This window comes from Balaenoptera physalus (genome assembly GCF_965194825.1).
Source record: "Balaenoptera physalus genome assembly, chromosome: 7".
In the NCBI taxonomy this organism is placed as follows: domain Eukaryota; kingdom Metazoa; phylum Chordata; class Mammalia; order Artiodactyla; family Balaenopteridae; genus Balaenoptera; species Balaenoptera physalus.
In genome coordinates, this window is record NC_138886.1 from 89,475,227 (window position 1) to 89,487,929 (window position 12,703).

Sequence of the window (12,703 nt, forward strand, 5' to 3'; positions counted from 1 at the left end):
ATATGATGAACCTGCTGCTTTCTTCAGTTTCATTAAACTCAATATAATTAAGTTTTGACCTATAAGAAGGAATATGAACTAAAAATGAAAATAATTCTCTCTGGGAAAGAATCAGCGTGGATTGACAAGAAGACAGCTGCAGACTCACCGTCTCTGCGATTAAGGCTTGCGAAGCCAGGGCCGTGGCTGCTGGACCGCTCTGAGGAGCTGCTGAAGGAAGCCCGGGGCAGGGCAGACGCCAGAGGAGCGTCACAGCTATCTGGGGGGAAACACCACGTGCGGGTTAATACACTGATTAAAGCTTTCCTGTCCTCTCTTCCTCTCTTCTTCCTTCCCTTTTACTTTCCTTTCCTTCCTATTTCCCTGCCACCCTCCCTTCTCTTCTTCCTTAATTTCCTTTCTTTTTAGTTAACAGGCTAGGAAAATGCTAGAGCCTGTGGCAAACATCAGTCTTGATCAGAGGTGTGTTAGTAAACGTTGAACAACAAGCTCTTAAGGAAAATTAAAAACCCTGATTGGTAGCATTTGCCACTTTCCATGGTGTAAATACTCGTACCATGGCCAATTCAAAGCTATCAACGTGATGTCACTGACCAGGAAGTTGGAAAAAGAATCATATAGTATTTTCACCACGCAGACACAAGGTATGTAAATAACCTCAAGAGCACTGATAACAGCAAGATGACATAAAATAAAGTAGGAAGTGGTGAGTTTTCAGAATGTATTACTTTTGTTTTAATATGATTTAATTAATTATGTTTATGTCATTTAATTTTTAATAATGATTGTATTTTCATGCAAAATTCATGAAAAGTTAATGATTGGCTCTTGCTAGCTGCTAAAAATTGGTTCCAGCACATCACTCCTAAATGGGAAAATATTAAAAGTATTTCCTTGAAAATCAGAAAGAACACTTTCACAGACACCACCGTTTCTATTGAACATTGCACTGAAAGTCCTATCAGTACGTAAGAGAAAATTTAAAAATTAAAAGCACAAAATTGGATGAAAAAGAGCAACCGTTATCGTTTCCAGATGATATGATTATGGAGGTAGAAATTCTGAAAGTCATTGGCTAGCTTAACAATTCATTATACAAAAGCTGATAGTATTTCTAAACTTATCCATAGTTAGAAATTAAATAGAATAGCAAATACTAACAAAACATATAAAGTATCTAAGAATGAATCTTACAGAATTTGCAGGACATTTATGGAGATTATTATAAAAATTGTATTGAAAGACATTAAAGAAAAACTACATAAATTCAGACTACAATGATTGCAAATAGGAAGACTACTTTTAAGGTACTGGTTTTCCTTAGCTTGATCTAAAGATTCATTAGAAGTTCAATCAAAGCTCAGGAGGGTTTTTCACAGAACTTGAAGCAGTGAACCACACAGCTCAGGGGTTCTTAACGTGTGGTACAAATATGATATAGGGGGTCTGTTGAGATGAATAGAAAAAAATTACATCTTTATTTTCACTAACCTCTAGCTAAATTTAGCATATTCTTCAGTCACAAATGTAGACAAACCAGACTATATTCACCAGTGCCCGTGCATATGTTACCAACATAAGTTACAGATATTTTAATAGCAATCGTTGTCCAAGACATCTAGAAATATTGTTTATGGTCTCCTTTACTTCAAAATAACAGTATTTATTAAAGTCACCACTAGATCTTGTTTTTGAATGCGCTAATAACTAAGAAGACACTATGTTACAATTTCTAGTACATTGATATCAGCATTTCAATATAACTATTTACTTTGTAACCCTATGTATACATTTTATGCATTTACAAGCATTGCTGTGAGAAGGGGTCAGGCTTCAGCAAAGTGCCCGAAGGGTCCTTGGCACAAGCAAGAGCAAAGAAACACCCGTTGTGAGTGTGTGCACTGCAAGTACAAAGCTGTTGAGACATTACTGGGGCATTATTAGCCATTCAGAAAATTCCAGAAGATTGGGATCATCCACAATCCACAGTCAGCTGTGCTAACTCGAATGTTAACGTGACAGTTTCTCAGGGGACAATTTCTCTGCCTGTTGAGCAGACCAGGTCTGCATCATTCCCCCTTTAGGTAAAGGGGTCCCAGGGATCTAAGTAACCTGCTCAAAGTCACAGAGCTGGTTGAGGGTAAGTGAAGATTATCTCCATCAACTGTTTAGCTTGGGAAGCCTGCTCCTTTCCCAGCCTCCCCCAGCCCCCCCAGCACGGCTTCCTTTCTGAGTCTCCCCAGACGCTCCCCACTCAGTCCCCTCTGCTCACATCTTTCTCATCTCACCGTATTGGGGTCTCTCCTTTCTGGGTTGGAAACAGTGAGGACCAAGTGTAGATTCTGGAGCCAGACAGGGTGTGGGCATGACATTTACCAAGCTGCCTACTCTTGGGAAGTCACTGGCCCTCCCTAAGCCTCAGTTACCTCATGTGTACAATGAGGATGTCACACAACTGAATCACACAACTGGACAAAGGGGAATCACACAATTCATAGGGTTTCTATGAGGATTAATAGTGTTTGCTTTTATTATTTTCAGTATGGTAAGACAAGTCATCACATAAGCTTCTTCAAAATATTCTATAAGGACGTTTTCCCTATAGAGAGATATAGGAAGGCAGCATGCAACGTTCCAAGCCATATTCTCATGTTTTATTCTTTCCTCAAAAGAAGGCATATGAATCTTAGTCTTTAAAAAAAAAAAAAAAAAAAAAAAAGAGTAAGATGTACTCGCTCTTATGAAGTCATCTTTGCCTTTGAGAAACAATTTTAAAAGTGATCATTTTCTTTACAACCCTAATTGGTTGTTCCAATTCACTTCCACACAGTCAAATTTGAGAATGCACGTGATCAAAAAACGTGACCATGTCCAATAAGGTACTTGGAAAAGAGCGGCTCTGTGTTTGGACAGTGTTTTCAGTACATTCACTGTGTTTTTAACTAAATTACATTCAAGTAAGGTGAAGTCTCAGATGCCACCCAAAAATCTCCTTAACCATTGTTTTCAATCTGAAATGTCTATATTTTACACTACGATTCCTGGAGCCAAAATTGTTAAGACACAATTTAATTTTCTTTTTCTGGAATCATTAAAAAATATTTGATTTCCACTGAATATTATTCTTATCAATAGTCTGATACATACTATTTCTATCCAAAAAAAAAAGATGAATCCTGAAATGCTTCAAAGCTACAACAATTATTCATAAATAATTGTTTTTAACAAACGAGATGGCAAAACAACTGAAAAGTACAACTATTTACCACTTAGGGGGAAAAGGAGGTGAGTACAAGTAATAATCTTGTAAGAATTAACAAATGAAAATAGACAGATAATATTACAGTTCAATAGGCTAAAGCAAGTTTATTTCTCTTCATAATAACACTCATATTAAGAAGAAATTATTCTATGAAATAATCTCAGTTTTGAAATGCACTTATTCCTTCAAAAGTTCAAATGTACTCAGAAGCTCAAATGTTCTCAGAAAAGCTTAGGAACTCTAAAGGGAAACTGATGAGCCATTGTAACGTGTCTTGTAGAAAATACAGACACACCGTAATTGTTCATGATTTATGTATGATTCAGATCAGAGTGCTCGGGACAGCCTGGTGTGCATGCTTCTAGAATAAGTTCTTATGTATTAAATGAGCAAACATTGTCTCAGTAGTTGTACCTATTGTAACATCATTTTAATCAATAGCCTATTGTTTGTCCTGCCAACAGAACAGCTTTATACTGAAATTATTAAACAATATTTCAGCTTCTGTTTTTAAAAATTATATATATATTCTTTTCTCCAGGTAAAATCTTAGAAATTTGGAACTTCCCATAGCTGGGGAAAACATAGTTGCCTTAATCCTCTCAATCTAAGTGACACTATCTGAGTGTTTTCCAGACCCTTGACCTCCTCCTAAAACTACTTAAATCTACCCCCTCCATAAATAAAAAACAGTCCCAGACAAACCTCTGGATTACTACAGCTCCTTGGTGATGCATGCTCTTAGTTTCTTCAGAACTTTCAAATCCAGTTTATACACAACTGTATATAAATGGCATCTTTTCAATATGCATTATGTTCTAAAGTAGACTAAAAACTCCTCAGCAAAGAAAATGTCACTTTACTGAATTCATTGATGAGCTCTAGTAGTTATCTGGTAGCACCTTTAGGATTTTCTATGTCTACTATCATATCATCTGCAAACAGTGACAGTTTTACTTCTTTCTTTTCCAATTTAGATTCCTTTTCTTTTTCTTCTCTGTTTGCCACAGCTAGGACTTCCAAAACTATGTTGAATAAAAGTGGTGAGAGTGGACATCCTTGTCTTGCTCCTGATCTTAGAGAACATGCTTTTAGATTTTCACTGTTGAGTATGATGTTAGCTGTAGGATAGTTGTATATGGTCTATATTATTTTGAAATATGTTCCCTCTAGGACCCTTTCTGGAGAGTCTTTAATCATAAATAGGTGTTGAATTTTGTCAAAAGCTTTTTCTGCATCTATTGAGATGATCATATGGTTTTTATTCTTTAACTTGTGGTGGTGTATAACAGCCATTGATTTGCAGATACTGAAAAATCCTTGCATCCCTAGGATAAATCCCACTTGATCATAGTGTATAATCCTTTTAATGTATTGTTGGATTTGGATTGCTAGTATTTTGTTGAGGACAGATGAATGGATAAAGAAGATGTGCTACATATATACAATGGGGTATTACTCAGCCATTAAAAAGAATGAAATAATGCCATTTGCAGCAACATGGATGGACCTGGAGATTATCATACTAAGTGAAATAAGTCAGACGGAGAAAGACAAATATCTATTAAAAAATTTAGGGCTTCCCTGGTGGCGCAGTGGTTGGGAGTCTGCCTGCCAATGCAGGGGACATGGGTTCGTGCCCTGGTCTGGGAGGATCCCACATGCTGCGGAGCAACTGGGCCCGTGAGCCACAATTACTGAGCCTGCGCGTCTGGAGCCTGTGCTCCGCAACAAGAGAGGCCACGACAGTGAGAGGCCCGCGCACTGCGATGAGGAGTGGCCCCTGCTCGCCACAACTGGAGAGAGCCCTCACACAGAAACGAAGACCCAATGCAGCCAAAAATAAAATAATTTAAAAAAAAAATTTTTAAACAATAATTCAAATAATTATTTTAATAATATAATAATAACCTTCCAAAACAGAAAGCACAAAGTCCAGAGGGCTTCCCTGGTGAATTCTGCCAAACATTTAAGGAAGAAATCATGCCATGTCTCCATAATCCCTTTTAGAAGATAGAAACAGAGGAATACTTTTTAACTTATTCTATGAGGCTAATAGTACCATAATACCAAAACCAATCACAGATATTACAAGAAAAGAAATCTACAGACCAATATTTCTCACGAACACAGATGCAAAATCCTCAACAAAATATCAGCAATCAAATCCAACAATGTATAAGAAGAATTACAGGGAATTCCCTGGCAGTCCAGTGGTTAGGACTCCATGCTTCCACTGCAGGGGTCCCGGGTTCAATCCCTGGTGAGGGAACTAGGATCCCACAAGCCACACGGTGTGGCCAAAAACAAAATAATAAAGTAAAATAAAATAAAAATTTTAACAGATTTTTAAAAAATAGAAGAAGAATTACATACTGAAGCAAGTGGAATTTGTCCCAGGTATTCAGGGCTGGTTCAACATTCAAAAATCAGTTTATGTAATCCATCACATCCACAAGCTAACAAAGAAAAATCACATGGTGCTATCGATAGATGAAGAAAAGCATCTGACAAAATCCAACACCCATCCCTGGTAAAAACTCTTGGTAAACTAGGAATAGAGTTGAACTTTCACAAATTGATAAAGAATATCTACCGAAAACTTACAGCTAACACCACACTTAATGGTGAGAAACTTGAAACTTTCCCCACTAAGATCAAGACTAGGCAAAGATTTTCCCTCTCACCACTCCTTTTCCACATCCTACTAGAAGTCTTAGTTTATGCAATTAGACAAGAAAAGGAAATAGAAGGGATACAGATTAGGAAAGAAATGTCTTTGTTATGGATGACAAGATCATCTATGCAAAAACTCCTGGAACTAATAAGTGGTTATAGCAAGGTCACAGGATACAAGGTTAAAATACAAAAGTCAATTGTTTTTCTATATACCAGCAATGATCAAGTGGAATTAGGAATCTGAAACACTATGCTATTTACATTAGCACCTAAAAAATATAAAATACTTAGGTATAAATCTAACAAAATATGCATGAGATCTATATGAGGAAAACTAGAAAACTCTGAGCAATTAATCGAGGAAGAACTAAATAAATGGAGAGATACTCCATGTTCATGGACAATACTCAATATTGTCAAGATTTCAGTTTTTCCCAATTGATCTATAGATTCAAGGCAATCTCAATCAAAATTCAAGCAAGTTATTTTGTGGATATCAACAAACTGATTCTAAAGTTTATGTGGTGAAGCAAAAGACCCAGAATAGCCAAAACAATATTGAAGAAGAACAGAGTGGTAGGAATGACACTACCTGATTTCAAGACTTACCATAAAGGTACAGTAACTAAGACAGTGTATTGGCAAAAGAACTGACAAATAGATCAGTGAAACAGAACAGAGAGCCCTGAAGTAGACCTACACAAATATAATCAATTGACCTTTGACAAAGTAGCGAAGGCAATACAATAGAGCAAAGATAGTCTTTTCAATAAGTGGTAATGGAACAAATGGACTTCCATAAGCAAAAACATGAATCTAGACACAGACTTTTTACCCTTCACAAAAATTAATTCAAAATGGTTCACAGATCTAACTGTAAAGCACAAAACTATAAAACTCCTTGAAGATAACATAGGAGAAAATCTAGATGAACTTGTGTTCTGCAAAGACTTTGTAGATACAAAGCCACGATCCATGAAGGAAAGAACTGATAAGATGGACTTTATTAAAATTAAAAATTTCTGCCCTGCAAAAGACAGCCAAGAGAATGAAAACACAAGCCATAGGATGGGAGAAAATATTTGCAAAATACACATCGAACAAATGACTTTTATCCAAAATATGCAAAGAACTCAAACTTACCAATAAGAAAACAAACAACTCCAATTAAAAAATGGTCCTAAGATGACTTTAACAGACACTTCACCGAAGAAGATATACAGATGAGAAAGAAGCATATGAAAAGATGCTCCACATCATATGTCTTCAGAGAAATGCACATTAAAACAACAATGAGATACCACTACACTCCTACGAAAATGGTCAAAATCTGGAACACTAATGACACCAAATGCTGGCAAGGATGTAGAGCAACAGGAACTCTCATTGGTGGTGGGAATGCAAAATGGTGCAGCCTTTTTGGAAGACTGTTTGGCCGGTTCTTACAAAACTAAACATATTCCTACATGCAATCCAAAATCTGTTCCTTGGTATTTACCCAAAGGGGTTGAAAACTTATGTCTACACAAAAACAGGCACAAAAATGTTTATAGCGGCTTTAGTCATTAAACTCCAACACTTGGAAGCAACCAAGACACCTTTAGTAGGGAATGGATAAACAAACTGTGGTACATCCATATAGTGGAACATTGGTAATAAAAAGAAATGATCCATCAAGCCATGAAAAGACACAGAAGAAACCCAAATGCATATTACTAAGTGAAAGAAGCCAGTCTTTAAAGGCTACATACCATACGATTCTAGCTATATGATATTCTGGAAAAAACAGAAGTGTGAAGCCAGTAAAATGATCAGTGGTTGCCAGTGTTTAGATGGGAGAGAGGAATGAATAAGAGGAACACAAGGGATTTTAAGAGCAGTGAAACTATTCTGTACAATAATATAATGCTGGATACATGTCATTATACATTTGTCCAAACCCACAGAATGTACAACACCGAGAGTGAAACATCAACTATGGACTTGGGGTGACTATCATGTGTCAGCACAGGTTCACCAATTGTAAAATAAAAAAAGTATCAACACCACTCTGGAGAAGGATGCTGGTAATGGCAGAGGCTAAGCATGTGTGAGGGAAGGGGGTATATGGGAAATCTCTGTACTTTCTGCTCAATTTTACATAAACCTAAAACTGCTCAAAAAATAAAGTTTATTTTTAAAAAAGGGCAGGGGGGCTTTCTCTTTATCAACTACCCTGAGTATTCACTTAAAAATAAGTGCTATGATTTAAATAACTTACTGAGAAAGAAGAGAAACTTTCAGGGTTTTTTTTCCCCAGTTATACATCCTGGAGCCCATTTATAAAACTTAGTTCTATCCCTTCATGGTTTTAAAATTGTGCAAGGGTGTGTGACTCTACCAGCCTTCAGAGCAATCAAATATCTGGAGGGAGAATGGCTGTAGTTTTTCATGGATTGTCCTGCTTCAGCACCCTACGCAGACAAGGATTTAGATCTGTTTTAAAGGTCAATTTTAATTATCCCAATTATTATTCACTCATGACTGCTGAAAAATTATATTCGACAAAAGGAACAGATTCCCAGTGGTGGGAGTGTTTCTAAAATTATAACTTGTGCCAGTTTAATGAATCATACTGCTTCTCATACAGGAACAGCACTTTTTTTTTTTTAAAGAACCACTATTTATCTTTATTTCTTCAGCTTCTATCACAGTGCCTGGAACATGGTAAGCATTTGATAAATGTTTGCTGAATTAAATTGATCACAAGTCCGAGAGCAACTTTCTTAAATCTCCATATCTAAGTTCTATTTCAACCCTGACATATATTGAGCTTAAAACATTGAAACAGCCAAGTTCATCCTAACAGAAAAATCATGCGGTCTTAATTTCCAGGCTGGGTGTGGGGTAGGTATGTGATAGTGGGACCCAGGAAAATATAGATAGAGAAGAGGGGTTCTCACTAATAGGAAGGGACTGCCAATGAAGTATTCATTTCAGAAGGCATTCTCATTCCTGCTTAAACAGGGCATGTCAGTAAAACTCAGCAATCCAACACACTCAGATATTTTTCAAAAATAATTCACAAATGGAAAGATGAGAACATGTCTGTGTTAGAAGTAACATCTCTAGATTTATCAAGATTGTATAATTTTGTGCAATGAAATTCAGGGGAGAAATAGACACAGCAGTTTTTCAGACACTGATACCCAAGGGGCAATTCCCCATCCCTGCCCCTGAAATTCTGATTTAGTGAGAGGATTTATTTATGTACTTAAGGCAGACACATTCTGTTCTTCAGAGAAGGAAATGTACAACACTCGGGACAGGAGCTGAGAGATCTCTGCAGTGGATGAAAACCTCAACTGTGCCAGGAGAGACCCTCAACGTGGCCACCAGGAGTGTGCACTAAATTGCAGTTTTCATATGAGTAGCCCTGGTATCTGTATTATGTTCTGTGGTTATTAAACCAGAATTGGAGAGTTGGGCAGTGTAAAAGACATACTTTCAAAAATCTGAAGCCCTATCACGCTAGTGCCCAGAAAGATGCACTTGGGAAACTCAGCTGTTGACTCATATTAGTATTGATATTACTTTAAATATTTAGCTTAAAAAGGCTTTCACTATCCATAGCTCATTAACTGGAAAACTTCCTTGCTTGTATATAAATCTGAAATATCCATTTAAGGGGCAAAGTCTAATATTCCACACAACTTACTCAAATTGTTGAAATAGTCACAGAGCAATGAAATATGCAGTTTTGGGGTGACGTCAGTATCATGATAGTGTGAATCGTTCCTTTTTTCTCTCTCTCCTTTGATTTACAACTATTAGGACGTCCATAACCAGAAAAAAAAAAAAAAAAAGCACCTATCCACAGCATACAACGACATCCAAGAGATCCATCCACCTGTGCATCCAAAGTGGGTGGACTGGACCATGGAGTAGGTAGCAGGGATTGAGGTAAGTGGCTGCAGAGCTGGTGGCAGGAGGCTGTGACAGCACAGAAGGCGGCTGCTGTTCTGGCAGCGAGCCAGCACCACCTTTCTGGCAGAGGAGCTGGAGGATGAAGGCAGTGACTGGAAGTCTGCCCAGCCACGTGTGTTACAGCTGGCGGGACCAGTTGCTCTCTCTGAGGAGAGACTGCAGTGAATGGGCAGAGGGAAAGGAAAGGTAAGTAGACAAAGAGAACTGAAGTCAAATGTCTCCTGCTGTCTGCCCCTGGAGGCAAGGGGACCGACACCCCAAGGACCCCTGGGACACCGCCCCCATCCCAACTTGAGGATACCTCTACAAGGCCATGGACACCCACAAAGCCCCAAGTGCTAAGTACACACACCTCCCCCCTGCGCCCACATTCTGCCACCACGCGTTGTTTTTGTTGTTGTTGTTTTTGTTTTGTTTTGTTTTAACTGTGTGGGTTCCCAATCTTAGAAGCCGCTAGTTAACGCTGGTAAGAGAAACCAAAAACTTGTGCCATAGCGCCACCTTCTGGAAAGGAAGGCTCCTAGCTACGAACCTGTTGCATTCTTAGGATCAAAGTAAACAAAGTCTTACCTAAATAAAAATGGTGTTCCATTTTTTATTTAGGGAATCATGGTAATACGGTATCGCAAAAAAAAGAAAGACAATTTTCCAGTAGCCAAACCCAAAGGTATGGAATATTGTGATCTAACTGATAAAGAGTTTTAAATAGCTGTTACGAAGAAATTCAATAGAAAACTCATAAAGGCAATGCAATGATATTAGGAATGAAAATAACAAGCAGAAGGAATACTTTACCAAAGAGATTAAAATTCTAAAAAAGAATCAGACAGATTTCTGGAGCTGAAGAACTCAATAAATGAGATAAAGAATGCATTACAATGCACTGGAAATAGAGCTAATCAGGTAAAAGAGGAATTAGCAAGCTCAAGGATAGAAATATAGAAATAATTCAGGTGGAAGAAAAGAGAGAGCTAAGATTTTTAAAAAGTGAAGCCTATGAGAAATATCTGATTCTACTGGAAAGGGAAACGTAAGAATAATGGGCATCCCAGAAGGAGAAGAGAGTGGGAAGGGGACAGAGTTTATTTAAAGAAATAATAGCTGAGAAATTCCCAAATCTGGGGAAGGGATGAATATACAGATCCACGAAGCTAACAGAATATCTTGTTATCTCATCACAGAAAGACCTCCACGACACATTTTAATGAAGCTGTCAAAATTCAATTATAAAGAAGCAATTTTAAAGGCAGCCAGGGGGGGGGAAAAAAAAAAAGACAGCAACCTACAGAGGTAGCCCCTTTAGGCTACAGTAGATTTCTCAGCAGAAACTTTGAAGGTCAGGAGATAGATAGTGGAATGACATATTCAAAATATTGAAAGATAAAAATTTCCATCTAAGAATATGTGGCAGTTATCCTTCAGATATAAAGGAGAATTAAAGCCTTTCCCAGACAAACTAAAGCTGAGGGAGTTTACCACCACTAGACCTGCCTTATGAGAAATGTTGAAAGGAGCTCTTCAAGCTGAAACAAAAAGACAAAAGTACACAAAACTCTGATTAAGATGATAAATACTCATAATTAGAATACTGTAAATCTTTTCTAGAACACTATATTAAATTCTTAACTATAATATAATGGTTAAAGGAAAAGAGCATTAAAAATAGCTATAGATACTACAACTTGGTAATGAAATCACAGCATAGAGATAATTTCTAACATTAACAATATAAAAGGGGAAGAGTAAGCAGATGAAACCTTTATAGGTGAATGAAGATAAACTGGCATCAGCAGGAAAGGGGCTATTTTACCTGTAGGATGTTTCATGTAAACTTCATGGTAACCACAAGCAAAAATCTAGAGCAGAAACATAAACATAAAAAAGGGGAGAGTGAGCAAATCACCATGGAAAACCACCAACTTATAAGGGCAGACAGAAAGAGAAGAAAAAAGGAACAACAGAGAGACAAAATAAGCAGAAGGCAAAAGATAAAATGGCAATAGTAAATTCTTACATATCAATAATCACCCCTAAATGTAAGCAGATTGAACTCACCGATCAAAAGGCACATAGTGGGTGGAAGGCTGAAAAAACAAGGTCCAACTCTATGCTCTCTACAGAAGACTCATTTCAGCTCTAAAGGCACATAGGCTCAAAGTGAAAGGATGGAAGATGATATTCCAAGCAAATAGAAATGAAAAGAAGGTGGGTATAGCCATCCTTGTATCAGACAAAACACACTTCAAGCCAAAAAAGGTAAGAAGAGACAAAGAAGGTCAGTAAAGGGGTCACTACATCAAGAAGATATAACAATAATAAATATGTACGTTCCCAAAACCTGATCACTGAAATATACAAGTATGTAATCATAGATATTAAGGAACAAATAGACAACAATGCAGTAATTGCAGGAATTTCAATACCCCACTATCAGCAATGGATAGATTGTCTTGACAGAAAATCAACAAAGAAACGTTGGACTTGAACCACACCTTAGAACAAATGGATTTAATAGACACATATAGAATATTCCATCCAACAGTAGCAGAACACACATTCTTCTCAAGTGCACATAGAACATTCAGGCTGGATCATATGATAGGTCACAAAACAAATCTTAGCAAACTTAAGAAGACTGAAATCATATCAGCTATCTTCTGTGACCACAATTGGTATGAAACTAGAAGTCCACAACAAGAGGAAGATGAGAAGATCTACAAACATGTGGAAAGTAAACCCACGTCTAAACAACCATTGTGTCAAAGAAGAAATCAAAAAGGAAATAAAAAATATCTC

General features: G+C 37.3%; 1 protein-coding gene across 2 annotated transcripts in view; it reads right to left on the reverse strand.

Moving 5' to 3' along the window:
• The window catches only part of LOC309664471 (contactin-associated protein-like 2), a 189,962-nt gene that overhangs the window by 97,104 nt on the left and 80,155 nt on the right, over positions 1 to 12,703 (reverse strand). For both annotated transcript variants that reach the window (XM_082469958.1, XM_082469959.1), the window contains exon 3: positions 149 to 259. In XM_082469958.1, coding sequence (XP_082326084.1) covers positions 149 to 259 — 111 coding nt within the window. The remainder of the gene's footprint in view (positions 1 to 148; positions 260 to 12,703) is intronic.